The sequence below is a fragment of the Pollicipes pollicipes genome, unplaced genomic scaffold (genome assembly GCF_011947565.3).
Source record: "Pollicipes pollicipes isolate AB1234 unplaced genomic scaffold, Ppol_2.1 Scaffold_5724;HRSCAF=6776_pilon_pilon_pilon, whole genome shotgun sequence".
Lineage (NCBI taxonomy): Eukaryota > Metazoa > Arthropoda > Thecostraca > Pollicipedomorpha > Pollicipedidae > Pollicipes > Pollicipes pollicipes.
Window position 1 is genome coordinate 10,337,493 of NW_023596746.1, and position 27,767 is coordinate 10,365,259.

General features: G+C 57.9%; 1 protein-coding gene across 3 annotated transcripts; it reads left to right on the forward strand.

The window, feature by feature from the left end:
* Positions 1-27,767, forward strand: retm (real-time). Of its 3 annotated transcripts, none has more exons than XM_037225984.1 (18): positions 1-22; positions 248-348; positions 768-917; positions 4,484-4,615; positions 12,386-12,514; positions 13,373-13,497; positions 15,025-15,137; positions 20,036-20,154; positions 20,509-20,698; positions 21,246-21,334; positions 21,708-21,845; positions 22,217-22,447; positions 22,869-23,000; positions 23,274-23,415; positions 24,912-25,054; positions 25,326-25,489; positions 26,277-26,403; positions 26,624-27,767. In XM_037225984.1, the coding sequence occupies exons 2-17, from the start codon at positions 286-288 to the stop codon at positions 26,380-26,382; spliced, it is 2,166 nt and encodes a 721-aa protein (XP_037081879.1). In that variant the 5' UTR covers positions 1-22; positions 248-285; the 3' UTR covers positions 26,383-26,403; positions 26,624-27,767. The 3 variants fall into 3 exon arrangements, with proteins under 3 accessions (XP_037081879.1, XP_037081880.1, XP_037081881.1); XM_037225985.1 differs by having other exon boundaries at positions 3-11; XM_037225986.1 differs by lacking the exons at positions 1-22; positions 248-348; positions 768-917 and adding an exon at positions 925-1,014.

Genomic DNA, 27,767 nt, shown 5'->3' on the forward strand with positions numbered 1-27,767 from the left:
GTGGGCAGTGGGTGAGATTCTGGTGGGCGAGATTTGCGTTGTGGTTATTGTATTTCACTCTGAGCTGGGCTTTAACTGTAACTATATCACTGAACTATATATTGAACGACACCGAAAGAGAATTATAAGTGGTTTTGTGATACGTCAATGTTTCTCGGCACAAACGAGCCCAGTGTGATGTATTTTTCATTGACAATTTTACAGCTGCAATATATGACAAACTGATTTCTGTTTTTTTGTGTCTCAGGTCATCGGGTGTCCACAGACCACTGCCTGGAAGCAAATATGGTGCAAAAGTATACATCACCCATACGGGTGTACAAGTATCCATTTGAGCTTGTGATGGCTGTGAGTACTCAAATATGTGGCCACAAGCGTCTGAAGTGGTTCTGCATTTGTAATGTAGTGATGTTGATAATGTGCCATTAGACAACTACTGATGTGCTTTTGTTGGCCTGACTGGTAGATTAGACCAGCTGCTAGCATGAAACAAGGCCAACATTACAGGGCAAATAGTGTTGCCACTGTGACTGCATTGAGCACACACTGGTCAAGTGTGTGTGCATTCTGCTTACACTGTAAGTGCTGTTAATGTTTAAGTGTGAACAATCATTATAAAGAAGCAATCTGAGGGTCAGTTAAGGTTGGCATCAATTGTTTCACTGAACGGACTCCAGCTGTCATTGCTGGCCCTCCCTTCTCTTCCTGTAGTGAATGGTTTCTATGACACTGGGCTGCTGTGACAGTATGGTTCTCCACCCTTACAGGCCTATGAGCTGCGCTTCCCTTCCTGTGATATGATTCCAATTCTGGCTGGTACTGAGATACTCACTGATGAGAAGAGTGATGATGGGGCTGTACATGTGGTGGAGCGCAAGTGCCGCCTGCATGTGGATGCACCATACCTGCTCAAAAAGGTGGGAAATACTGTTCAAAAATTGACTTGATGGGGCTGTACATATGGTGGAGCACAAGTGCCACCTGCATGTGGATGCACCATACCTGCTCAAAAAGGTGGGAAGGCTTGTTCAAAAACTGCAGCCTTAAGATATTGTTACTGCAAGATGTGATCAGTGCTTGTGAGGGCTGTACCATCTGTCACACATTAAGGTGGTCAGCAGAGAACTGATACCATAGTGCCAAAACTGGGTGAGTATACCCTTGTAAATACTATGTGCACCTCATTTTTTCAGTGATTCACCCTCAGGTACAGTTGCACATACTATACATGTAATATTCAAAGCCTGTTTATTTTTTCTAAGTGCTTAGTGCTTTGTGTGCTTTGCTTGTCAGACTGAGGCCTTTTACAAATTTGACTTTAATCTTTGTCAACCTAACCTTATTAACAATCTAAAAAATTATGGTCAATCAAGCAAATTTCCTGAAAAATGGTTGGGCCTGCTGGGATTGCTCCACATTTGAATGTACTGAGGTAAGCACCAGATAGGATGGAAAAGGCCTGCATCTATCCATTGGTATGCCTTGAAAGAAAGCATGTCACATTTGTATGGGTTTTGAAATGAGGTAGGTAGTTTGAAGAACATTCAGAGCAGTTCACAGCCCTGCATTTTTTGAAGATTCAAACCCTTGGGCTTCTGAGCCAGACTTCTTCAAGGTCACCCAGGCCTGCCTGTAGAAATCTAATGTGAATCCCCCATCTTTGGCCACAAAGTGTTCAAGGTCAAGAAAATATTATCTTCAATCTATTCATGTCCCCCATAGACATACAGCATTCAAGTGATCTGTGGCTGGTGTATGCCAACATAATTGCTGGCATCAACAGACTTCATTTGGCTGTCAACCAATGTGTTGCTCTCAGTGCAATATTCAAACAGGAAGTTGGGTGGTGGTGTCTGTTATGAAAATTATACTAGGGATTAGATAACTTAGGAAAAGTGTCATAATCAAGTATGAATGTGAGTAAGCAACTTAAAATCATGGACAAATATGCAACAACACCACAAGAAAGGGCCAAAAGATGTGTACATGAGGATAGTTTTGTCCTACAAACAGCACATTGATTAACATGACACCTCTTAAGTTAAGATTGCTCCAAGTGAATAAGCCTGTTGGCTATGGTGGCAGTTTCACACGGCCAGTTTGGCAATCATGTTTTTGTCATACAATCATTCCTCGATGCAGTGACACCATGGTGCATTGAGGAGCATTTTTTCTCAGTCGTTAAGTTTAGTTGTTTAGAGCACACAATATGGTGTAAAAGACTCCTAGATGACACAATTTCTCTTTTTAGTGAATATGTTCCTCAATGTATTATCATTTGATTACGTCATTGTACCTTGCACACATTGACTTAGAGCCAATTGAAGGTCGTTACATCAGGAAATTGTGCTCACAAATGCGAGATATGAATGACTGGACAATTATATTTGTATTGGCATTGATCATCATATGGCTAATGGAATGGCAGGATTTGAATGATATTATTGCATCACTGATACCTAGGTGATGTTACAGTAGTCTCCTCGAAAGTGTCAGCACATATTCGCGGGCGTGTAGCTTAGAAGCTAGAGGGGTCTAGGTCTTAAGACGGGCTTGGCTGTAGATGGCACCAAGTGATCCTCAAGATGACATCTCCTTTCCAAAACCCGATACAAATGTGGAACATTCCCTTTAAAAGCACGCCATTAGCTCCTAAATGAATAGCTACTAAATAGTGTGCTTAGTCTATCATGCCTGATGTCTGCCGTAATATCTTCAGATGAGAAATATTCCCTTTAATGGGAATTTGGTAAATGTGCCCCTTATTACGTCATTGTTTGATAGCGTCATGGAACGTTACGCCAATTCTGGCGCAACGAGGTTCATATTCTGCACCATAGAGGCCCATTTTGACCCATAGTGGGCTCTTTCTAACCAATAGGGGATCCAGCATTGACTGGAGGGCCCATCTGACCCAAATTTGACTGTGGAGGGTGGCGCGAAGTAAGCAGCACAAGTTCGCGTGTGTCAAGCTGAGACAAAAGAGGGTTTTAACTCTTTAAAAAATGTATGGGTGTGAACTGCAGGGAATCATGTTGGAAATGGCTGGCTTAGTTCAGGAGCCCATGCAAATGTTGACCAGTTCGTTTAAGTCGCACTGCCACGGCTGTCGTCATCATGCTCTAAGAGGCTGTGTACACTGCTCGTCGGTGCTAATATGTCATCGGTGTGCACCTGAGGTGAGCACTAGAAATGGGAGTCACGTGTGGGCGGCCGTCCGCCCTCGTTCGTGCAGGAATGACCTGTAATGCTGTATCGTAGCTGTGATGTGATTTGACCCGACTTTGACCGGGGAACGCGGGTAGCTACTTGGTGAAGAGGGGTAATCCCTTGCCTGGACCTTTCATTTGGCTGCCGATCATTTGTTTGCGTAGGTCTGGGTGTTACGCCGAACTCGTGGGCTCCTTGTATGGGTTCCGTGAACGTCACAGACTTCTTCTGTTATCACAGGCGGTTCGTTTTGTTTTATTGCGCTCCCCATTTTCAAGTCGTGCGATTTGTCGCGTTCGGCGTCCTTGGTGCATAGCCACATACACATACAGCTTGTTGTGCGAGGAGAAGCTCTGAGCAGGCGTAACGGACGTCGTGCGTCGGCTGACTGAGCCAGATCCACTCGATGGCGTGCAGCAGGAGAGAGATAATCTATTCCTGGAGATCTCAAAACGCAAACGTGCAAAGTCTCTCCAGGTTAGAACGCCAGTCCACTGCACTATATACCGTGGATGGAGGGTGACCGTGTGCCAAATTTGATGTTAGAGCGTGGCTAAAGCTTCAACAGTATCGCCTGCCTTGTGTCCTGTCCCCCTCCCCGTCCGTATTGTCCGTACCGTATTGTCGCTAGCCGGACACACTGTTCCCGAGCAGCCGGCGCCGACGCGTGGCTCACGGCTCGGACGAGGCCTGCACGCAGTCTGACCACAGCGCAGCGCAGTCTGACCGCAGCGGAAGGCGCGTGCGATACGACGGCATTCGGACCTGCCACTGCCGGTGGAAGCCGGCGGGCGGCCGTCGGCTCGTGCGGCGGGGAGCGGATTATGGGGAGCAGGGGATGGTCCCATGGCTGGAGAGGCAGCTGCCGCTGCCGCCGGTGCGAACCTGACCGCTCTAAGCACCGTCCCGCCCGCCGCTGTCCGCCTGTCCCGCACACCATCACGCCAGTCTTTCCCGCGACGCAGGATTGTTTGGGTGCCGAGAGGTAGTGGGGATGGGCAAGTGATTCATCTGTAGTTCAAAGCGGCCCACAGCTGCGGTGCAGCAGGCAGCCAGGTGTCGAGCGTCGTACACAGGTGTGAAGGTCACCTGGGGTCGTGAGTCACTAACGCGTGTGTATACTGATAGGCACGCTGCGCAGGATTACCACTGACGGCACCGGTGACCCGGACCTTGCCCATTGTCAGTGGGGCGTAGAGTACGCGGAACTTTCACCGGACGGGACCGAACCGCCCGGTCCTGTGGCGCTCTCACCCGCGCTTTTTGTTCACAGATCATGGGCGTCGACTTCATCTACTTCCGGCAGAAGAACTCGCTCGACATGCGGGCGCGCACGCTCCACATCGAGGCCTGGAACGAGAGCTTCGCTTCTCGGGTTGTTATCAACGAGAACTGCCGCTACACGGTAACCACACGGCCCACGTGGCACGCATGCTGACCGGCCCCTGCACCACCCCGCCGAGGCGTTCTTTCGCTTTGCAGTGACCGCCTGGCTGGCATTGTGGTCGGTTTGCAGGCTCGGGTATCTCGACGTCCGGCACCTCCGATATATATTCTCTTACTGTGTATGGAGGCCTATGGTGGCTGGCACGTAAACGCCAAGAGAGGCTGGCACGCACCTAATTCAAGCATCTCGGTTATATATGGTCTGGTGTCGATCAAAGGCGAGGAGGGCGCACGCTGCCTACGATGGAGCAGGGTTACGGGGGCGGGTGTGTCGGGTGTTCGTGCGCGCGTGTTGTGTCTGATGAGACACATGCTGTAATTGATCGATTGAGGAAAGGCTATATGGATGGATCGTTGCGGTGAATCGATCTGTTGGTCGCGTGATCACGCTGGGCGCGCAAATGAAACAGGCGGCTTAAGCTGAGGAACACATCAGTTATGACGGCACGTGTTTGGCGCGCCTCTTCACGCTGCTGATGTGAGCTGGAGACGCTCTGAACTGCCGGTGCTTCCCGTAGGCTAGAATATGTTTCATGTTTGCTCCTAATTATGGCACCCAACGGTATCGCAAAGCTGTCACGATTTCCGATTTCACACACACGCACACATTATGTATAGAGAGAGAGAGAGAGAGAGAGAGAGAGAGGGAGGGAGGGAGGGAGATATATATACATATATATATATATATATATATATATATATATATATATATATATATATATGCATATATATATATATATATATATGCATATATATATATATATATATATATATATATATGCATATATATATATATATATATATATGCATATATATATATATATATATATATATATATATATATATATATATATATATATTGGAATATTTATGATCATGGCCACTGATAGTGTTCGTCCATTTTCGGTTGATGGACGTGTATTCGTGTTCACGTAACGCCAATATTTTTTATTGTCCGTTGCTCATCTGTACTGATTGTAAGCCAATTTGTGCGGATTCAAAAGCGTTTCTTTATTTTTGGTGCGCCTGGCATATTCTGTCCTCTTGGGATCTCAGTCCACACAGGGGCGCAAACCACGCACCGACCTTCGTACCCGGCGGCAGGTCCAGACTACCCCCCCCCCCCCCCCCCCCGGCCTCCTCTGCACCCTGCAATCGGCGGGAGTTCGAGGTCACGTGTTCTGTGTATATATTCGGTCCTGGTTGAGCATCCGCCTCGGTACCGTTCTTTGCTCAAGGTCTCGAGAAGACTGGTCGCCAGCAGGGCGTACGGGCATGCGACGTTGGCTGAGTACATGTGAGTTCGTTGCGCGAGCTGCAGCATCCAGGTGATGTACCGGCGACGTGAAGTAGTTATGCCCTGGGCTGAACACGCGACTGCTTTTGAGACAGCAGCGGCATGCCTTGAGCTAATAAAGTCGTGGCCTTATATTTGTTTAAGACAAATCTACGCCCACGTGGGCGAGAGGGATTCTGGTACCACAGTGGTTAAGCTGGTGTCAGGAAAAGCAAAGGTGCGGGGTTCGACTCCCTGCGGTGTCCGCCCTTCCTGGAAGCATGAGGTGCGGGGTACGCTGTATAGGTTCAGCTGCAGGTTGTGCCATGCCCCAGTGGCAGCGCATATGCATACGAAGCCCCAGCGCGCCATAAGCGCCGCAGTGGCGGCGTCAGCGCCGCTGCGACCTGTGCTCGCGCCGAGCAGCCCGGCAGTCGCTGCGCGTTGGTCGCCGGCCCGATGTGTCGGATAAGGTACGGCTTCTGGGCGCCGGGGAGGAGAGCGTAGCTGCGGTGACGGGTGCCAGTCGGAGCCGCCGCTGTCCCTGACCGATCCGCAGCCGCCCCCTCGGCGCCCTCCCCAGCCAGCACCAGATCCCGGCGGCTGCTGACTTACAGGGCGATCTTGTCAGCAAGGTCAGCGACATGTGCCCGGCGCAACCCGTTGAATGTGTCGTACAGATGCACGTTACACTGCAAGTCGTGAGCATTAGCAGGCGGAAGCGGGCATAGAATAATGAAAACGTAATTGCAATCGGCCAAGGCACGGTATTAGCTGCACCACCAGAGGCATCCAGGGGGTGCGAATAGAATATAGGATAACCACTTTCTTGGGTTGTGAAGTCTGCATGGGCTTTGCTGGAGGCCTCAAAACCCTCTTGATCGTTGATGAGTTCCCTGGGATCGAAGTTCAGCACTATTGGGCAGTGCAAGCTGTCCAGGAGAGCGCCTGTATTGGGCACAACAGCTGCCGGGTTAACAAATCAGGTCATCAAGACATCGTAGTGGGTCTTTCCGGCCTTAAAAACGACTCAAACCTCAAACTAAAACGTTGCGAACCACAAGGAGTGCCCTTCAGGCCGTTTTGCTCCCCCATTGTGACGGAGATCCGGGGTATCCCATTGGGCGCCATGCGGTTGCCTTCCGATTCCAAAAATAACTCGGGTCAGACCCTCGGATCTAGAGATCCTCCCTTGCTCCAAGGAGAGGGGGAGGTGAGGGGGGAAGAGTATAGTGTCATTGCATCATAAGGTGCACTACTTTGTTACTCTTGATCCTCTCCAATCTGCTCCATACGAAATTTGGGGACTTGCTAAAATCCAGAGAAAAAAGAGTTAAGTTTATGTTGTTTTGGGTCATGCACCATTTTTACGGGTAACTTATAGTTTATGTTACCTTTATCTGTAAGCTATAGTGACTGCACGAGCTCCCCCCCCCCCCCCGTAATGATTTCAAACATATCACTAAGCCTGCGATGATGCTCGGTTGTGATGGTCGGAAAACTACGGACTTGCTTTCAACACGTCAACGGATGGACGGGCGTCTATTTACCTGACAGGCCGGAAGGTTGTTTGCCTGACGTCGCTACCCGGGTCGGGCGTGGGTGGAGAAAAACACTTCAGCATCTCACCATCGACCCCTGTCCTGATCCAGAAGTGGGGTTGTTTTGTTTGAGGATGGAGTTTTGGAACAAAAAGCCCGTGCGGCCAAAGAACCGCGTATGCGCCTTGCCAAACGGCTCAGTATGCAGTGCCCATATTAGCACGCGCCCGGGGGGCCGGTTGAATACCCTTCACATGGGTGGGTGGGGTTCAGTTTTACCCCCTCCTTAAATGTCAGAAACTAGAGAGCTAAAGATTCCAAACTCACGGGGTGAGCTAGGCCTGTACGTGAACTCTTTTGTGTCAAAATTTGGGGTTCCCAAGGTATGACCTTCTTATAAGGTTAAACAGGGTCAAGTTTCAGATTGGTGTCCCGAGTGCCTCCAGACCATCTGATGCAACCACCGTGAACCTAGGTAACTGTTCTAAGCGAAAGGTCACTGGTGCCCATTCAAGTTCAGTGACCTTGTTTGACCTTTCAAGTATCATGACCACCAAAAGCATACAAGGCTGCTTTGATTTTTGCATTTCAGTAAGCGTCAAAGACGATACCAAACAGTATATTCCTAAAAACAAAATGTTGACCTGGGTAATTTAGGTCAGTGACCTAGGCTGAACTGTAAGAAGCTCATGGAACATTTGTAATGCGGTTCCCGTTATGAATTAATGCAGAATGAGTGCCAGAATGAACCGTACAAAGCAACCTCTAGAGTAATAAAACAGGTGGATTTGACGTTACTCTGACATTCATACCTGACCCTAATTCAATGGAATTTGTTCACTCAGTTGTGCTGCCTAAGAAACTGCCTTAACATAAGGCTTCATCTAACTCTCCGTTGTTGCATCAGATTGAACGATTCCCCAGACCTTTTCGTCGCTGAGTCCATGGCCGAACTGACCTGCCGTAGGTCAGCGACCTTACAAGCTACATCTAAATTTGTAATATCAAACGATCCGCTATTCAGTTGTCCACAGCTGTGCATACTTCGGCGCGGCGTAGCGGCGTCATGAAAAAATTATTTTGGAAAAGCCTTAACCCCCACCCGAGTGCGTGGTAAAGAAAGACTCAGCATATTTTCTGTGCATTATCGCCAAAGCCATTCGTTGACTATGACCACAGACGTGTGGCATTTAAGTTAACGTGTGTTTCGTGCTTTAGTTCAGCCGATCCGGTGTTTATTTTCTGGCGCAGTGACCAGAACAAATAACTTAGTTATGATCAGAAAGCCCGGGCTTCCCACCTACAGATTGTTGGCCACACGTGTTTGTTTTTTCAAGAACTACCAGTACAGTATCCGGCCTTTCCGTTTGAAGAAGCACCCGATGGTCTTGACTTTAAGGGGCCTCCCTCGCAACTGCGCGACACCGGACGTGTTTACCCCTAGAGCAAGGCGTGCTCAGTTGCCGTCTCGAGGGCCTTTTTCGTTTTTCAGTCGTTTGGTTGTTTTCAGGTCCCTGGCTGATTTTACGTATACTAAATGGAATGAAAAGAGACTGGCGACGGTATTTCGCTCCTGAAAAAATGGCGTGACCAAACTTCGGTAAAGCGCTATATGGCCGACAGGCCATAGACCCCCGCCCATTCCAAAGGAGCAGCAAGCTTTCTGCGGCAAAGTTTGAGCTCACTGGTTCCCTGAATTACGACAACCGGACGACGACAGCCACACGACTGTTGAGAGCATGAGCTACCTGCGGACCGTTGTGCCAGTATATTTCAAATACTTCGATTGAGCTCTGACCAAAACTTCACTGATTGCGTCCCATAGCAGAAAACTGCGATGGCTGCAACAATGCATGCCGACAACTACACTGTTCTTGTTTTGTAACTCTTTGTTGTTGCTATGTTGCTATGCTGTTTTGCCTCCCTCTTTGTGTGTGCTCGTGACTGAGCGGCGTACTTCTCTCATGGCCCGGGCTTGAATGCCTGGCTGCCGGCCATTGCTCGTCATTTGGCTCGAGGACCGCGGCCGCCGGTGAGCGCTGAGCGGCCCGGCCCGGCCTGCCCGCGGCGTCTCGTGTGGCCCGGTTCTCGATCGACCCCCGGACAGCGCGGCTTGAACTGCGCCGGCTGGCGTGCGGCGCCTGTTTTTGCCGCTGGGCACGCGATCCCATCCATGTGAGCGCCCGGCGGCGGCCGGTCATAATCTGCTGGCCCCATGGCGGAGACTGCTGCCTCATGCAAACAGCCAGTTATAGTCCGGTGGTCCCGCGGCGGAGGCCGCTGCCTCCTGCAAACACCCGGTTATAGTCTGGTAGTCCCGCGGCGGAGGCTGCTGTCGCCTGCAACCAGCCGGTTATAGTCTGGTAGTCCCGCGGCGGAGGCTGCTGCCTCCTGCAACCAGCCGGTTATAGTCTGGTAGTCCCGCGGCGGAGGCTGCTGCCTCCTGCAAACAGCCGGTTATAGTCTGGTAGTCCCGCGGCGGAGGCTGCTGCCTCCTGCAACCAGCCGGTTATAGTCTGGCAGTCCCGCGGCGGAGGCTGCTGTCGCCTGCCACCAGCCAGTTATAGTCTGGTAGTCCCGCGGCGGAGGCTGCTGTCGCCTGCAACCAGCCGGTTATAGTCTGGTAGTCCCGCGGCGGAGGCTGCTGCCTCCTGCAACCAGCCGGTTATAGTCTGGTAGTCCCGCGGCGGAGGCTGCTGTCGCCTGCCACCAGCCAGTTATAGTCTGGTAGTCCCGCGGCGGAGGCTGCTGTCGCCTGCAAACAGCCGGTTATAGTCTGGTAGTCCCGCGGCGGAGGCTGCTGCCTCCTGCAACCAGCCGGTTATAGTCTGGTAGTCCCGCGGCGGAGGCTGCTGTCGCCTGCCACCAGCCGGTTATAGTCTGGTAGTCCCGCGGCGGAGGCTGCTGCCTCCTGCAAACAGCCGGTTATAGTCTGGTAGTCCCGCGGCGGAGGCTGCTGCCTCCTGCAACCAGCCGGTTATAGTCTGGTAGTCCCGCGGCGGAGGCTGCTGTCGCCTGCCACCAGCCAGTTATAGTCTGGTAGTCCCGCGGCGGAGGCTGCTGCCTCCTGCAAACAGCCGGTTATAGTCTGGTAGTCCCGCGGCGGAGGCTGCTGCCTCCTGCAACCAGCCGGTTATAGTCTGGTAGTCCCGCGGCGGAGGCTGCTGTCGCCTGCCACCAGCCGGTTATAGTCTGGTAGTCCCGCGGCGGAGGCTGCTGCCTCCTGCAACCAGCCGGTTATATTCTGACGGCCCCCGGGATGGAGGCTGCTCCCACCGGGCAGACGGCCGAGGTCGTCCCTTCGCGGAACGCTGGAGAGGTGGCGCGCCCTGACGGTCGTACAGGCCAGGCCCTTGGTTGGTCCGGCACAGCGGGTGTGCGCAGCAGACCGATTCACGTTGCAAGAAGCGGGGGTCGCGCTTCTTCACAGATCAGTCCGTCAGATTTGGTGTGCCACCGCTGGCTGCCTGCCTGGTTGGTTGGCCTGTTAGATGGTTGGCTGCATGGCCGGTTTGTTGGCCGGTTGATTGGCTGACCTGTTAGATGGTTGGCGTCTGGTTGGTTCGGCGGCTGGTTGGTTGCCGTGCGCCGATGGTCACTGCGTGCTTCCTTAGCGTGATCATCGCTACTTTTTTGTGAGCTGTAATTTCGGGTGAACCAAAAACACGTGTAAAACCTAGGCCGAAATTATATGTGGCTTTTTTCGTCTGTGACAGTGTTCGAGTCGGAGTATTCTGAATGAAAAATGAGAACGCAAGAGCGCGATTTCACGGAACCGTACGGTTTCGTCAATCAGTGACTGATGACCACGCCAGTGCAGGGCCGATTTGCAACCTCCATATTTCCATCCATTGGAACAGTCCGCTTCTGTTTCCACCGGGCTGGCTGACCTTCTCCGAACGATCCGCGCGATGGGAATATTGAGGGCTGGCCGGTTAGCCGGCCTTCCTTTCCAAGTGGTGGTGGGCGTAGTGGTCAGAGCGGAATTTCGCGTGTGATCTCCGGCCTCAAGGCGTGTTGTGCAGTCAGCTGCCAAACTGTGAATCACTTCCACCCTCAGCTTAACCCGCACGGAGCTGGGGCCAAATGAATGATCGCTCACGTCTCATGGCATTTCCAGTCGTTTCAAAGAAACCGTTGATAGGCACGTCTTCCGCATATGCATGCACCTTTTTGATACACTGCTTCTGCGCAGGTCTGATTGCTTGGCGTTTCTGTGGCGTAAGGACAGTTTCAGCCGTGCTCGCTTTTATCGGTACATGTTTCTCCGACGCATGTCTATCCAGCCCCGGTCTGATCGGCGCTGATGATCCCAATGTGGCCAGGCACACCTCGAGAACCCGGACCGGACGTGTTTGTTCTCGCCGACGCATGTCTATCCAGCCCCGGTCTGATCGGCGCTGATGATCCCAATGTGGCTAGGCACACCTCGAGAACCCGGACTGGACGTGTTTGTTCTCGCCGACGCATGTCTATCCAGCCCCGGTCTGATCGGCGCTGATGATCCTGATGTGGCCAGGCACACCCTGTGAACCCGGACCGGACGTGTTTGTTCTCGCCGACGCATGTCTATCCAGCCCCGGTCTGATCGGCGCTGATGATCCCAATGTGGCCAGGCACACCCTGAGAACCCGGACAGGACGTGTTTTGTTCTCCGGCGCGACAGCATGTCTATCCAGCCCCGGTCTGATCGGCGCTGATGATCCTAATGTGGCCAGGCACACCCCGAGAACCCGGACTGGACGTGTTTGTTCTCGCCGACGCATGTCTATCCAGCCCCGGTCTGATCGGCGCTGGTAATCCTAATGTGGCCAGGCACACCCCGAGAACCCGGACTGGACGTGTTTGTTCTCGCCGACGCATGTCTATCCAGCCCCGGTCTGATCGGCGCTGGTAATCCTAATGTGGCCAGGCACACCCCGAGAACCCGGACTGGACGTGTTTCGAGCAGACGGCCAGCCTGGACGTCAAGTCGTTCTTCGGCTTCGAGAGCACCGTCGAGAAGATCGCTATGAAGCAGTACTCGGCCAACATATCCAAGGTAAGCCGCCGGGAGCCTGCTGCTGGCACGGTCCAAAGCCGCACACCGCTCCGGTGCCGACGGTGGGTGAGCGGCGCGGCGGGGTGACGTCATGGACGGCGGCGGAGGTTCGCGTCAGGGTGACGTCATGGACGGCGGAGGAGCCGCGCGGCTGGGTGGCTTCATGAACGGTGGCGGAGGGGCGCGGCTGGGTGACGTCATGGACGGCGGAGGAGCGGCGCGGCAGAGTGACATGGACGGTGGCGGAGCGGCGCGGATGGTTGAAGTCATGGACGGCGGCGGAGGGGCGGCGCGGCAGGGTGACGTCATGGACGGCAGAGATTCCCCGTGATGGGTCGCCCAAGGCCGTGCAGTGTCTGCCGCTCCAGTCATAGGCGTTCTGGAGAGTCCTGTGCTGTACATATTTTACGGCATGTAATGTTCAGGGAAATCGTAAATGTGTGTTTATGTTCTCGGGGGCGCTATCCCAATGTTTACGTAAATAAGCATTCTGATTGCCTTCAGTTATCATGGAAATGGCGGCATCGAGAAGTCGGTTCGTCCCTTAAGTCTGACGTACCTCCATAACTTGTCGAGGCATGCAAAATGTGCAAGTTATCGCAGGTCGTGAAAGGGCTGACGTCATTTACTCACGCGGCTAGCTCGGAGCATAAATGTATCATGACTGGCGGCATGCGAAGTGGGCGAAGGTAACGGGACAGCGCTCGCGCTAGTCAGACTGTGCACGCGACAGGAAGCGCTGGAACGAGGCGGCTCATGACGCGTACCAAGGACCAAAGGTCCTCAAGGGGCGTGAGAAGGGTTGTGGCTCTCTGGTGATGACCGCACGGCTGACCCTGGCGCGCGCCTGCCTTTCAGGGCAAAGAGATCATCGAGCACTTCATCCAGAAGCTGAAAGAGGATGGCGTCACGTACGTGGCGCCGTTCGAGGCTACCGGCACGTCCGTGCCGGCCGTCACCGTCACAGGAGACACGCCGGAGAGGTGAGGTGCTGATCTGACCCGAGTTCGATGTGCCCGGAGCTGCCGGTCAGGTGCTGACCTGACCCGAGTTCGATGTGCCCGGAGCTGCCGGTCAGGTGCTGACCTGACCCGAGTTCGATGTGCCCGGAGCTGCCGGTCAGGTGCTGACCTGACCCGAGTTCGCTGTGCTCGGAGCTGCCGGTCAGGTGCTGACCTGGCCGGAGTTCGCTGTGCTCGGAGCTGCCGGTCAGGTGCTGACCTGGCCGGAGTTTGATGTGCCCGGAGCTGCCGGTCAGGTGCTGACCTGGCCCGAGTTCGCTGTGCCCGGAGCTGCCGGTCAGGTGCTGACCTGACCCGAGTTCGCTGTGCTCGGAGCTGCCGGTCAGGTGCTGACCTGGCCGGAGTTCGCTGTGCTCGGAGCTGCCGGTCAGGTGCTGACCTGGCCGGAGTTTGATGTGCCCGGAGCTGCCGGTCAGGTGCCGGAGACCTCGCTGGCCGGGAGATGCTGCCGTCTGTTGACGGGGGATCGGGGCGAGCTGTGCAGAGACTGCTGCGCCGCGGGACGGGACGGGGCGGTGGCCGCTGACCTGTCCGGCGGCCCGGCACACGCTCACCCGATGGCGAGGCGGCAGCCGGCCTCAGCCGCGCGCAGGGCCAATCTAGTCTGGCGCCCGCGTGCCGATGCGTGCTGCTGGCTGTGTGAACTGCAGCCGGACTGGAGTGGCGCGTACACGGACCAGAGCGCTGATCTGAGCACCTGCACCGAGCTTCGTCCGGTCGGAGAGGGGACTGTTGAGACTAAGAGGGAGAGGACTGTTGAGAGGCCGGGCCCCGGCGCAGCGCTACCCGGCACGCCGGGACCAACGACCGGAGCCTCCGCGGACTGCTGCGGAGCCGGGCCTCGGCGCCGCGCCACCCGGCGTGCCAGGGCGTGCGGCGGCGGACCCGGCCCGGTCCGCCCATGGGCTGGCCGACCCGCTCCGTCCGGAAGTGAGCCGCTTCCGGCGCAGGCCGGCGGGATCAGCGCCGGTCGCGTGGGAGGCGCAATCGATGACACCGGGCAGACCCGGCCGACGTTAGGAGCCGCAGCAACTGCCCGTTCGATAAAGGACAGGCTGGAGAGAGGCAGGGCCTTCGAGTGGTGGCATTTCCGACCCTTCTTTCCCTTTGATAGTAGCGGCATCCTTGGGACTAGTCTGCTATGTGGACACCGCCAAAATTAATACCATTTGTGAATTTCGAACTATTGACATGCAACCGTAAGGTGTAATATTAGTGCGCGTGTACTCTAATACAACATGCAGCTGGCACATAAGTACAAGTATTCTCCACGTGCCGCATCCCACGGACCAGCTCTTTGAAGTGGGGATGATTTGACGGCGCAGGTGGTGGGCATGTGGCTGCGATCGCCTGCGGCGCTGAGCCTTGTGTGCGCCCGCGTGTGTCGGTACGCGGTGACCCGTGCCTGCCTGTGTAAGCGACGGTGTCCTGTGAGGGCGCCGGAGCCGCGCGCCGGCCGCTGACGAGGTCCGCTCGGTGCCGTTCCAGCCGCGTGTGCGCTGACCTCTCCGACCTGGACCTGTCGACCGGCGAGAACGACTCTGACCACCAGCTGACGTCGGCCACACAGCTGCACCGGCGTCGCTCGGCCGTCGACTCAGGTGTGTGCCGCCCTCTGCCGGGCTCCGGCTGGCCCCCGGCCGCGCTGCCAGCCGGGGCTCCATTCACGCACTGGATCCAGCCCTCGGCCGCCGCCGCGACCAGGCCGGGTGATGCGTGGTCTGCCGAGTGTCGCGGCCGATGCAAAGCCTGCAGAAGTCGTCTCTTGGTGTGCTGTACTTTTTCCTCCCGTATATTTCAGATGAACTGGTATTATTTAGCCAAGTTTGTTTCCTCAGACACCTCGCACAACTCTTGCTTTCTGGATGCTGTGCTGGCCACAATTTCAGGGGATAAAGGCGGGAAACCTCTGGAGGTGCACCCCCATAGTTCTGGCGTTTTGGGGGCTATCATGGTCCCTGGTGTTTTCGCAACAGTCTGCGCAGGCCCGGGCTTTGAATAGCAACTGCCCTGTGGGGTCTGGAGTGGCTGGATCGGCACCCTTCGTCTCCGCCGCCGCTCCGAGCACTGACCGCCTTCTGCCGTGGGGTCTGGAGTGGCTGGGTCGGCACCCTTCGTCTCCGCCGCCGCTCCGAGCACTGACCGCCCTCTGCTGCAGATGACCTGAGCAGCCGCTCCTCCTCGTCCTCGCTCTCCTCTGATGACCCTGACCTGCCCCGGCAGCCGACCGTCTGCTGCCGCCTGCTGTGACGGCGGCGGCTCGGCGCGCCCGCCTCCTCCCCTCCTGTATAGTCCTGGGTCAGTGGCCGCTCCGCACCCCGCCTGTCCGGAGGCGGCGGCGCCCTGTCCTCGCCCCCGCCCCGTCTCCCGTCCCCCGTCCCCCGTCCCCCGTCCCCCGTCCCCCGTCCCCCGTCCCCCGTCCCCGTCCCCGTCCCCGTCCCCGCCCCTGCTCCCGCCTCTGCCCCGTCCCCCGCCCCACCTGGGCCCGGTAAGGCGTCCAGTACGAAGGGTTGACCACGCCAGGCGCCGCTGTCGTGTTTCTCGGGGCGTTTTGTCTCGAAACGTATCACACATGCGCAAGCCACCGAAACATGTAGCTTGAGTCACAATGGGAAGGTGGGGTGCTCGCTACCTGGGCGACTGCTAGCCGTCTCTTTCGCGGTGCCATACCTTTTACCAGCACCCTCATTTGCACTGCATAGCGTTGGCGTCGTTCGCAGGTAGGTGCTTTTCTGTCGCTATTTCAAGTTAGTCGTATTAGTAAGCATGCATGGCTTCATTGCTCAGTGGTCAACCTCTGGCGCGACGTCCCCCATTAACATTAATGGGAGGGGCGGCTTTCGGGGGGGGGGGGGGGGAGGCAATGGACGCGTCCCACACCCCCACCATCTCGGTCATCTGAGTACATCTTTAAGTTTTCAACATCTACGGATAACCGATTTATTCAGCTAGCATTATGAGATGGTTGATATCGACACGCGACACGTGACTGGGTTGTTTTCGGTGCCAGTAGTCTGCCATCGAGGGAATTATGGCACTCCTGCAAGCGCCTCGACTCCTGCATCTATATTCGATCATCTCTCCAAAGTTCGCTACGTGCAATGTCCCCGGTCCGTCGCTCGCGACTGGGGAAGCCGCGTCACGTGTTCCCCCTCGGTCGACCGAGTTCACCGGCTGAGGAAGCCGTATGAGCGACGGTGTATCCAATTAGAGCTGCCCCATGCGGGGGCGAAGGGGGGAAGTACACTGCCGGAGCCGGGCGGGCCACCCTCGTCAATAACGGATATGCCACTGACTGAGGACGAGCGCGCTCCGTCCGCTCATATGTACCCTGCCCGTGACGAGCCCTGCGTACCCGCTCTAGGGGGGGGGGGGGGGTCATTTCTGCGAAGGGGCGCGACAGGCCACACGCTTAAGACGCGCTGAGGTGGTGTCGCGGGGCATACTTCCTTCCGGTATCCAGCAGAATTCCCCGTGGGGAGGTGGAAAACAAACCACCGGCGCTCCCGCCACACTCGGTGAGTATATTAAATTATGGTGTGATGACGTGTTTCCGAGTGAGGAGAACCGGGTCATCGCGTCGGGGGAACCGTTCCCAGTGCGCTTCCCGTCAACTGCATCATATCGATGTTGTCGCTTGGCTTGTTCGGGTACTATGCGCCCTGTCGACTGTCTCTCTCTCTCTCTCTCTCTCTCTCTCTCTCTCTCTCTCTCTCTCTCTCTCTCTCTCTCTCTCTTCTCTCTCTCTCTCTCTCTCTCTCTCTCTCTCTCTCTCTCTTCTCTCTCTCTCTCTCTATCTCTCTCTCTCTCTCTCTCTCTCTCTCTCTCTCTCTCTCTCTCTCTCCGCTCTCCGCTCTCCGCTCTCCGCTCTCCGCTCTCCGCTCTCCGCTCTCCGCTCTCCGCTCTCCGCTCTCCGCTCTCCGCTCTCCGCTCTCCGCTCTCCGCTCTCCGCTCTCCGCTCTCCGCTCTCCGCTCTCCGCTCTCCGCTCTCCGCTCTCCGCTCTCCGCTCTCCGCTCTCCGCTCTCCGCTCTCCGCTCTCCGCTCTCCGCTCTCCGCTCTCGCTCTCCGCTCTCCGCTCTCCGCTCTCCGCTCTCCGCTCTCCGCTCTCCGCTCTCCGCTCTCGCTCTCCGCTCTCCGCTCTCCGCTCTCCGCTCTCCGCTCTCCGCCCTTCTCTCTTCTCTCTTCTCTCTTCTCTCTTCTCTCTTCGCTCTCGCCCTCGCTCTCGCTTTCGTACACTGTCTTCTTTGCCGGGCACGTCTGTCTCTCCGCGCAGTGGCGGTGCCAGCCGACGCCTCGCTCCGGCGCGCGAGTCAGGCCACTGTGGTGTCCGCCGACGGTGGTGAGTGGGCGTGCGTGTGCGCGTGTGTGCCTGACCGGCCGACTCCGGCCCGCGCCCATACCACCCCGCCCGGACCGGGGCCGCGGCCTTCTCCCCGCACGTGTCACCCGCCGGGGCTTCTACCGTCCACCAACCGTGTCAGCGACACTGACGCTCGACCTGGACTGGGCAGGCAGGCCCCAGGCTGTTACTGCATCAGTACTTGTTACGAACATAGGCTAGAATGGAGCGATTGAAAGACGTTGAGCGTCAATGTATGGGATGCAATATATTATAATTTTGGAGATCATTCAGGGTGAGCATGGTGCGATAGTAGATTTTGACAAATGAACATGTGCATGGATCCCACAAATGGATCCGCAGAGCCTGTGCAACGTCCTAGCAGACGGACAAACTGGACAGACGGCTGCGTACCCGGCCGGATCCGGACTGACCGGGCAGGGACGCTCCCGCCCCTGACCTGGCATGCCGTCCTTGTCTCGGGACATGGCCTTGTGGCTGGAGCCGGCCGCCGCTCTCGGCTGGGGCTGGTGTGTCGCGCGCGGTGCTGGTCCGCGCCGGATCGGAACGGCCGGTGCTGCTGCGCGCTGGAAGGCTTTCGCCGGCCCCCCTAACAAGTCTGATGTTTTGCTAATCGCGTTAGAGTACGCCGTACGAGATTGACTTGGCTTTCTTTTTCAGCATGATGGGCTGACTTGATGTGTCTTGGCGTGTTATCACTCCTTTATTGGCTTGCTGTGATTATGAATCCTGCATTGTCGCATGCCATTACCCGAACCAGGTTAAAGTTTTGTTTGGGGCCTGGGCATCATCTATTTCGTTTAGAGTCGATGTGACCCCCTAAAGGCTTCTGGGGATTGCTCTGCGGTATGCCATGCCATCGCGTCCAAGGCTTTGGTAGCCTCTGGAACATCCATTCCACCTGTTTGAACTTCAAAAACGTGTCCTTAGCTTTTCTCGTTGTCGAGAAGCGACGGCTTTCCAAGAACGCTGTCGGTGATCCACGGCCGGCGCGGGCGGTACGGACGAATCTGACGGTCGTGCGCGGGCGGTGGTGGACGAATGTGACGGTCGTGCACGGGCGGTACAGACGAATTTGACGGTCGTGCGCGGGCGGTACGGACGAATTTGACGGTCGTGCGCGGGCGGTACGGACGAATCTGACGGTCGTGCGCGATGGACGGACGCTTGTGCTTTGACGGAGCCTGACGTCATTAAAACATGCTTACAACACAGCAAACTACATACCATTGTACTCAAAATTAAACAAAGAACACGGTTGTTTCAGTTTTATGTCTACCGGGTACGTTTTCGTGCACATTTAAAGCTGAAATAGGTCGCTTTTCAATAAAATTTAAGCTTTGACCTGGCGAAGTGGGATCAACTGTTGACCTAGCAATATAAAACTTGTCACTAATCGTGAGAGCTCGTGGTTTCCAATCAGTCCGCGTTATGAAAAACGGCGGCTAAAGGCGCGAGTTCACCCATGTCAACCGATGGAGCTTGATAGGCCGCATCAGGTTTTAAATAGCTTTGAGCACTAAAACTATGACGCGGAATTTTTGGTTCAGAAGGATAAAATGTATTCACACCTGTGCAAACTAAGCACCCTTGTTATGGTAACTCATGAGACCCCTTTTTGCGGGGTGATGTCTTTCCTTGCTTATTTACAATTTATATCAGTCTTCATTGGTCACATGCCAATAGCTGTAGCTCTGTATATATGTATAAAGATACATTCACATCTATATATATATTACCAATGAAATCTGCCGGGGTGGCCTAACAAACGCCGGCTAATTTGGTGCCTCTGAGGCCGACGTTTCGAGGCGATAGCCCTCGCGATGTTTTCACCAGCCGATGTGGGTCCGTGTTAGGCTGCCTACCGTCGGCGGCGCATCTCTAGCTAGAATATAACGCGATGGAGTGGTCGTTGCTGTGGCGCTGTAACAGCCTGCTGCACCTGCCCCATTCGTCGCCAGACCGTGTCGTGTGCGTTGACGGGCGTGCCGGGGTCTGGCTGGGTCCGGCCCGGTCGGGTGGATGCGTCAGGGCAGCGCTGGGCGGGCCCGCGGCGGCAGCGCACCGCCCGGCCTCGGCCGTCGGTCGTTGGGTGACGCGGAGCCGCCGCCGCTGACGCCGATCCCTGCCGCCGCCAGACGGCAGGAGCCAGCTGGAGGCCGACTACATCCAGCGCTGCCTGGGCAACCTGACGCCGCTGCAGGAGAGCCAGCTGATCCAGCTGCGCACCTGGGTCTCGGAGCTGGTGAAGGGCAAGGTCAGTTGGTGTCGGGGTGCGGTGCCAGCGCGCCACCCGCCGGCCGCCAGACGAGACCAACGGTGCCTGTTGGGCTGACCTGATCGTTCTAACTGGGCCTGCCCTGGTGACCGTGACCAGGCGGCCGTGACCGGTCATGACTCGGTGACTGTGATGTGGTGGCCGTTACCGGGCATGATCCCGTGACCGTGACCTGGTGATTCCGACCCGGTGACCGTGATCCGATGGCCGTTGCCGGTCGTGACCCGATGACCGTTGCCGGTCGTGACCCGGTGGCCTTGACCGGCCGTGACCCGATGACCGTTGCCGGTCGTGACCTGGTGACCGTGACCGGTCGTGACCCGGTGCCCGCAGACCCCGGGAGACGCAACGCTGCTTCGCTTTCTGCGCGCGCGTGACTTCAACGTGGAGAAGGCGCGCGAGATGATCAGCACCAGCCTGGTGTGGCGCAAGAAGTACCAGGTGGACCGGCTGCTGCAGGAGTACCAGACGCCGTCCGTGGCGAGGGACTTCTTCCCGGGCGGCTGGCACCACTCGGACCGCGGTCAGTGGGCGCCGGCCGGCGACGGGGAGGGGTGGGCTGCGTCGGGGTAGCGCTGAGGAGGGAACGTCGCGGGCCGCGGTCAATGGGCGCCGGGCGGCGACGGGGAGCGATGGGGGCGTCCGGGTAGAACTGAGGAGGGTGCGTCACGGACCGCGGTCAGTGAGTGGACAAAGCTGACCGGTTGGGCTGGAGGAAAGGGGAGGGAGAGGCAGCCGGACAGCTGTAATGGTGGGGACGTGGCTGGGGGAAGTCGCCTTCCTCCTGTGATCGTCTCACGGTTGTTGTGTAGGTGTCGCCCTGCACTCAGTTGCGCCCCTTTGTGGATGTCAGATTGCCCTTCGCATTGAGCTCATGGGTGGGCGCCAAATGACTACCGCATTTGGCACGCCCGTAAACTCCAATCAACAACAACAAAACATTGAGCCCATGGGGCATGAGGCGTCTGATGCACGTTGATCTCGTCGGTGAACTGCGTCGACTGGCCGCCTTCCGTTCCCGTGTTTGATGCCGGATCCCTGTTGCGTAACCTGGCTCGTTCTGTCGACAGATGGCAGGCCTCTGTACATCCTGCGCATGGGCCAGATGGACGTGAAGGGTCTGATCAAGGCTGTGGGAGAGGAGGGCCTCCTCAAGCTGGTGAGTCCCTCCGTGTGGGAGGCTTTGGTGCTGCTGCCGGACATGTCAACCTGGCCAGGCATTGGCCTACACCCCACGCTGAAACACAGGCCGATGTGACCCGGCCTAGTGCGAGGTGCGAACGGCTCAGTACGGCATTGCCCAAGCCTTCATGCCTGATGGCGTATCCATGGCACGCCATCATTATGTTGCCTGTTCTTCGTTTTGTTCACGGCTGTTTCCGAAAGTCTGCGGCTGCTCTACCGGAGACGGCGCTTCACGTGAAGCCAAGGCGGCACGTCCGAGTCGCCGCTGTGTCGCCATACCGGACGCACTCTCCAGCCGTCCGCACGGCGGCCGCCGGCAGCGACTGACGGGGTCACCGGGTCGGCAGGTGCTGCACATCTGCGAGGAGGGCCTGCGCCTGGCCGAGGAGGCCACCATGCGCGAGGGACGCCCCATCCGCTCGTGGACGCTGCTGGCTGACCTAGATGGCCTGAACATGCGCCACCTCTGGCGGCCCGGCATCAAGGTGGGCGGCGGGGTGGGCCGGAGCGGATGGGCCGGTGGGCAGCAGAGCGGGCCGAAGCGAATGGGCTGGTGGGCCGAAACGCACGGAACGCGTGCCGTTCCGCACTGTTCCGGTCCGCAGCGGGCCGTACTGACTGAAGCTGGCGCTAGCATGTGTCGCGCTCGTTGCGTTCTGCGTGGGACGGCGCACTGCAGAATGGCATGTCCCGTCTGCGAGCCGGAGGAGGAGGTGTCTCGGTTGGTGCTGCTGTAGATGACAGCGCCTGCGAGCTGCGCCTGTGAGGCGCACAGTAGCGCTGGTACAGCGCACAGCCGGCTGATGCGAGTGTGGCTGTGGCTGTAGCGTCCCCTCGTCTCCCGCGCGTGTGGCAGGCGCTGCTCCGCATCATTGAGATCATGGAGGCCAACTACCCGGAGACGATGGGCCGCGTGCTGATCATCCGAGCGCCGCGCGTCTTCCCCATCCTCTGGACGCTCGTCTCCACCTTCATCGACGAGAAGACGCGCGAGAAGTTCCTCTTCTGCGACGACGACTACCAGCACGGCCTCAAGTTCTACATTCCCGAGGAGCACATACCGGAGTTTTTGGGCGGCATGGCACAGGTACTGGCCGACCGCCGAGGCTCTCACCCCCCTCCAGGGCTGCCCTTTCACACTTCAGCTGATGGTTGCCGGAGGGGCCTCTGGCGACACTTGCTGGGAGTGTTGCCTCACTTTGGCTGATGCGCCCTGTGCGTAACGTTATGAAGATGTGGTCAATGTTTTAGCATCTTCCATTAGGGCTTGGTGGTACCCTTATCTTCGCATATAAGTGACATGCAAAAGCGGCGCGGATGGAGGCGGGCAGGGATGTATACGCCACTTGCCCTTACCGTTTGCTATCTAAGCGCGTGCTCCGCCCGGTCTGCATTCGTTCCGGACGTGCGCTGGCGCCGGCCTGCAGGGGTGCCGCCGCTCATCCTCGCAGGGTAGCACAGCTGCCCCATGCTCTCACTGGTGGCGGTGTTGGTGACCTGGTCGACAGTGTGTCATCAGTGAGGGCGGCCTCATCCCCAAGACCATGTACATGCCGATCGAGGACATGGAGAACCAGAAGGGAGAGCTGTGCGGCGGCATGGACTCCATCTACCACTGCGTCAGCCTCACCCGCGGCCAGGTGAGACGCGCCGCTCCGCGAGCCGCGCCTGCGAGCAGCTGAGGCTGGCTGCTGTCCCGTCAGCCTGATCTGAGGTCAACTGCCAGGTCAATCGTTGACGCTGCGGTCTCGTCAAGGCTGATCCCTCGGTGTCACCGGTGAAAATTCAGTTGGCCAGTGGTCCCCCGGTCAGCCCCGTCCCGTCGCGAGCCGGCCGTGGCGGCGCGTGCTCGGCCCGTTTGACCCCGCCTGGCCGGCCGGCCCGCCTGACCCGCCGGTTCGCCGCTGCGTCAGGTGCATGAGGTGCTGATCCTGAACAGCGACCGCGGCTCGGTCATCTGCTGGGACTTCGACATCATGAAGTCGGATGTGGCGTTCTCGGTGCTCCGCACCAAGGTGCCCATCACCAACAAAGAGCTGGCTCAGCCGCACTCAGGTCAGTCCCCGGCCGGCCGTCAGCGGCGCGTCACCGTCGGCCGCACCTGTTGAACTCGGCTGCCCGCTGAATGACTCCAGTGATGACTCCGTCTGACGTCGAACGACTCCGCCGGGTTTCGGGTTCCGTGGCGTGAGGGCCGCAGCGGCGGTCGCCCTCAGATTGGCCAGGCCGGATGCTCGGGGCGGGGAGGAGTTCGATCATCCTCGTGGGAGATTGATCACCCGCGTGACAGCGAGACACGCTAATGACGTTGGCTGTCTATGTGCTGGTGACTGATTGTAAATTCATGCTCCTAACCAGCGGGCAGCGTCTGCGCAGGGATCTCCCGAGATCTGCGCTGGCGGCCTCCCGTTGCAGCAGCGCTACCCCTGTATGACGGCCTCCCGCTGCAGCAGCGCTGCCCCTGTATGGCGGCCTCCCGCTGCAGCAGCGCTACCCCTGTATGGAGGACTCCCGCTGCAGCAGCGCTGCCTCTGTATGGCGGACTCCCGCTGCAGCAGCGCTGCCTCTGTATGGCGGACTCCCGCTGCAGCAGCGCTACCTCTGTATGGCGGACTCCGCTGCAGCAGCGCTACCTCTGTATGGCGGGCTCTCGCTGCAGCAGCGCTACCTCTGTATGGCGGACTCCCGCTGCAACAGAGCGCCTCTGTATGGCGGACTCCCGCTGCAGCAGCGCTGCCTCTGTATGGCGGACTCCCGCTGCAGCAGCGCTACCCCTGTATGGCGGCCTCCCGCTGCAGCAGCGCTACCCCTGTATGGAGGACTCCCGCTGCAGCAGCGCTGCCTCTGTAGGGCGGACTCCCGCTGCAGCAGCGCTGCCTCTGTATGGCGGGCTCCCGCTGCAGCAGCGCTGCCTCTGTATGGCGGGCTCCCGCTGCAGCAGCGCTACCTCTGTATGGCGGACTCCCGCTGCAACAGAGCTACCCTTGCATAGCGGACTCCCGCTGCAGCAGCGCTGCCTCTGTATGGCGGACTCCCGCTGCAGCAGCGCTACCCCTGTATGGCGGCCTCCCGCTGCAGCAGCGCTACCCCTGTATGGAGGACTCCCGCTGCAGCAGCGCTGCCTCTGTATGGCGGACTCCCGCTGCAGCAGCGCTACCCTTGTATGGCGGACTCCCGCTGCAGCAGCGCTGCCTCTGTATGGCGGACTCCCGCTGCAGCAGCGCTACCCCTGTATAGCGGCCTCCCGCTGCAGCAGCGCTACCCTTGTATAGCGGACTCCCGCTGCAGCAACGCTGCCTCTGCATGGCGGACTCCCGCTGCAGCAGCGCTGCCTCTGTATGGCGGACTCCCGCGCAGCAGTCCTCTGATATGGCGTCCTCCCGCTTGACAGCAAGCGCTGCCTTCTGTATGGGTCCTTCCCGCCCTGCAGGCCAGCTGCTGCCTCTGTATTGCAGGCCTCCCGCTGCCAGCAGCGCTACCCCTGTATGGCGGACTCCCGCTGCAGCAGCGCTGTCCGGCTCCTGTGTGACGGACTCGTGCTCCCCCGGCAGGTGCGCTGCAGGTTCTGGAAACACTAAACCCGCTGGCGGAGGACGCCGAGCACCGCTCCGTGGTGGAGAAGAGCTGGAAGGAGGGCGTCGACTACTTCCGCGTCGAGCCGACGCTCATCTGTCATGACGGCGAGAGTGTGCAGGTCAGGGCCGACGCCCACGGAGTTAGAGCCGGTCCAACGACGAACGATCCGCTGACCCCTGTTCACCCAGCACTAGGTGAAGGAGCGCGGTGGAGTGGTGGACCGTGCAGGAACGGAGATAAGCCAGCAGAGCAGCCAAAGCGTGTTACCCGTGAGCAAAGTCGTCGCAGCACCAGCCAGCTCAGGTCGGGTGATGTGTGCCACGCCGAGCGGCGGCACGTGTTGGCGGATCCGAGCACGCGCCGCCCCCTCACGTGCCGCCCGTTGACAGGGCACGCACGTGACGGCGCACCTGGGCACGTACGTGCTGCAGTGGCGCTACCAGGAGTCGGCCGGCGGCCACCACGGCACGCCGCGCGAGCTGATCGACACCATCACGGCGCATAAGGCGCGCGTCATGTACTTCTACGAGACGCTGCGGTCGGCAGACTACAAGTAAGCGCTGGAGGGGAGGGGGTGGGGGGTGGGGGAGAGGCCTGGGCAGGGTGGGATCGCCACTCGGCGTTGTCTTCACAAGACGAGACAAGCGGGAGGGGTTTTGATCATCTTTAAGAGGTTGCTGAGTCAGTTCTTTAGCACTTGTACGTTGTCCTCGTTCTGTTGATGTCGGAAATATGACTCAATGCGTTTAGTTATCGAATATCTATATTACGACGCAACTTATATTGTAGGGGTCATTACGACACCTCCGGTGAATGCGTGAAAAGCACAACATTGTTCATAGCATCGCAATTGTTCAGCCCATCGCACCGATCACATTGATTCATTAGACTGCGTCCGCATGAACCGAAATGTAGATATTATATGGCTCAAGCGCTCAGTAATTTTTACGATCAAAACAGAACGCTAAGCCCCTTGAACTATGCTCAGAAGGCTTCAAGACTTCATAGAACTGGATCATGACCGGGGGAGAGTTTGGTCGCGTGGCTTTAAGTCTGAGCGCGACGAAGGTGCAGCTCGACAGCCGTATGAGAGTTGTCAAAAGGTGACCACGACTGACTCAGACCGCACTGTTTGTGTAGCCCTCGGGCTCGGGCTCGCCGCGTCCGCCTGCCATCCTGCTCTGACCCGCCGCATTGCCTGACGGTACCAGGCGCGACGCGCATGCGCCGTTTGGCAGCGTATGCCGCCGTGATGTCTGCTGTCTTACTGCTGTCGCGCCCCGGCCGCGCCCGGGCCGCGCTCAGCCGCGCTCGACGTCTGACTTGGCGCCCGCCGCCAGGGGCTCCATGACTTCGCTCAACTCCGGCACGTCGGGCTTCTCGTCGCTGTCGTCGCACTCGCACCAGGTGCCGTCGACGGTGGCGTCGTCGCGCACCAGCAGATGACGGCGTTAGCCTGCCGAGCCGGTCAGTGACGGTGTCACGCTCGGGACGGCGGCGCCGAGCCGGTCAGTGGCGGCGTCACGCTCGGGACGGCGGCGCGTGGGCTAGGGGTGGCTGCTGCCGTGGGTGTCAGCGGCTGTCAGTCGGCGCTGGTGTCGCTGTCTGTGTGTTTGTCAACACTGTGCGCTGGCAGTGCAGCCCCGCGTGCTGCCGGGCCTCCGTTGACGGCCTGTGTTCCGCGCAGGTGGGCTGGCCGGAGCGGCGCGGCTGGACGTGGTCTGGGCGCCGGCCGGGCCCGCGCGTCCCGGCGCAGGGCTCCAGACAGCCGGGCCCGCGTGGGCCGGCGCAGGGCTCCAGACAGCCGGGGCCTGCCGTCCCCGGACGCTGTCTCGAAGGCGTCCGCGATCGCTCGCCGGCTCCGACGGCGTGCGGGACTCGGCTCGCTCATTTGTCGGCCGTTGGGTCGGTGTGACCGTAGGACACTGTCTCACCTGCGACGATTACCCATGCTCGTTGGATGTGTTAAATTCACTTTATGATATATGTTGTAAAAGGATAAGTTAAGTTACATACAGTATACAGTGTCGCTGTGTCCCAGATGCGGTAGCGCTGCAATGGTACTTACTGCATGGTGGCTCGATAGTGTTGGTGGTCTACGGGATGCTCCGTAGTAGTTTCAATGTGGTCGTACAAACCGCACCCGTTCGGTAATAATGTGGTCACTCCTAACCCCTAGCGATGGGTGCTTGATTTACATAGCAGTCGATTTCTCTGACACTGTGACCAGGGGCCCGCTTGTTGATGCACTTGAGAAGAACACTTTCAATCAGCTACATCGACTAGCTAGTCGTCGTTGACCAGTGTATGCCAGCACCTGGCGGCGTTGTTAGAAGTACAACTTGTGCGCGCGTTCGTAGCAGGGCGCCACCTGCATCAGGCGTACTTGGCGCCAGTGCCGGACGGACGGTATTGTTCGCAGTTGTGTGCGGAGACTGAGACAACAAATAACGTGCGTACATATGTGACACAGTGATTTATCTGGCCGTTGAGTGGCAGACGCCCGCTCCTGGATCTCCAGGAGCCGCGCGGAGGCTGTCTTGGGGCCGGTTGGCCGGTTGTGCTGTGTTTGTAGGGCTCCTGTGACGGGCGTTGCCATCTGTGGCCCGCTGGAGCAGTGTCGGCGGATGTGGCCGCTGACCGTGGGGCGGGCCTGAGGCGGGCTCTGACGCCCCGCGGCCCGTGCGCTCCGCTCATTCACAGCGCGTGCCCGGGCCACGGGACGGTGTATGTATCAAGGGCTTCCTCCCGAACCCCGGGCTGTGCCGAGACTGCTGCGGTGGTCTGGGCATGCGCCGGCCAACAAAACGCTAATAAACGCCCTAATGGAA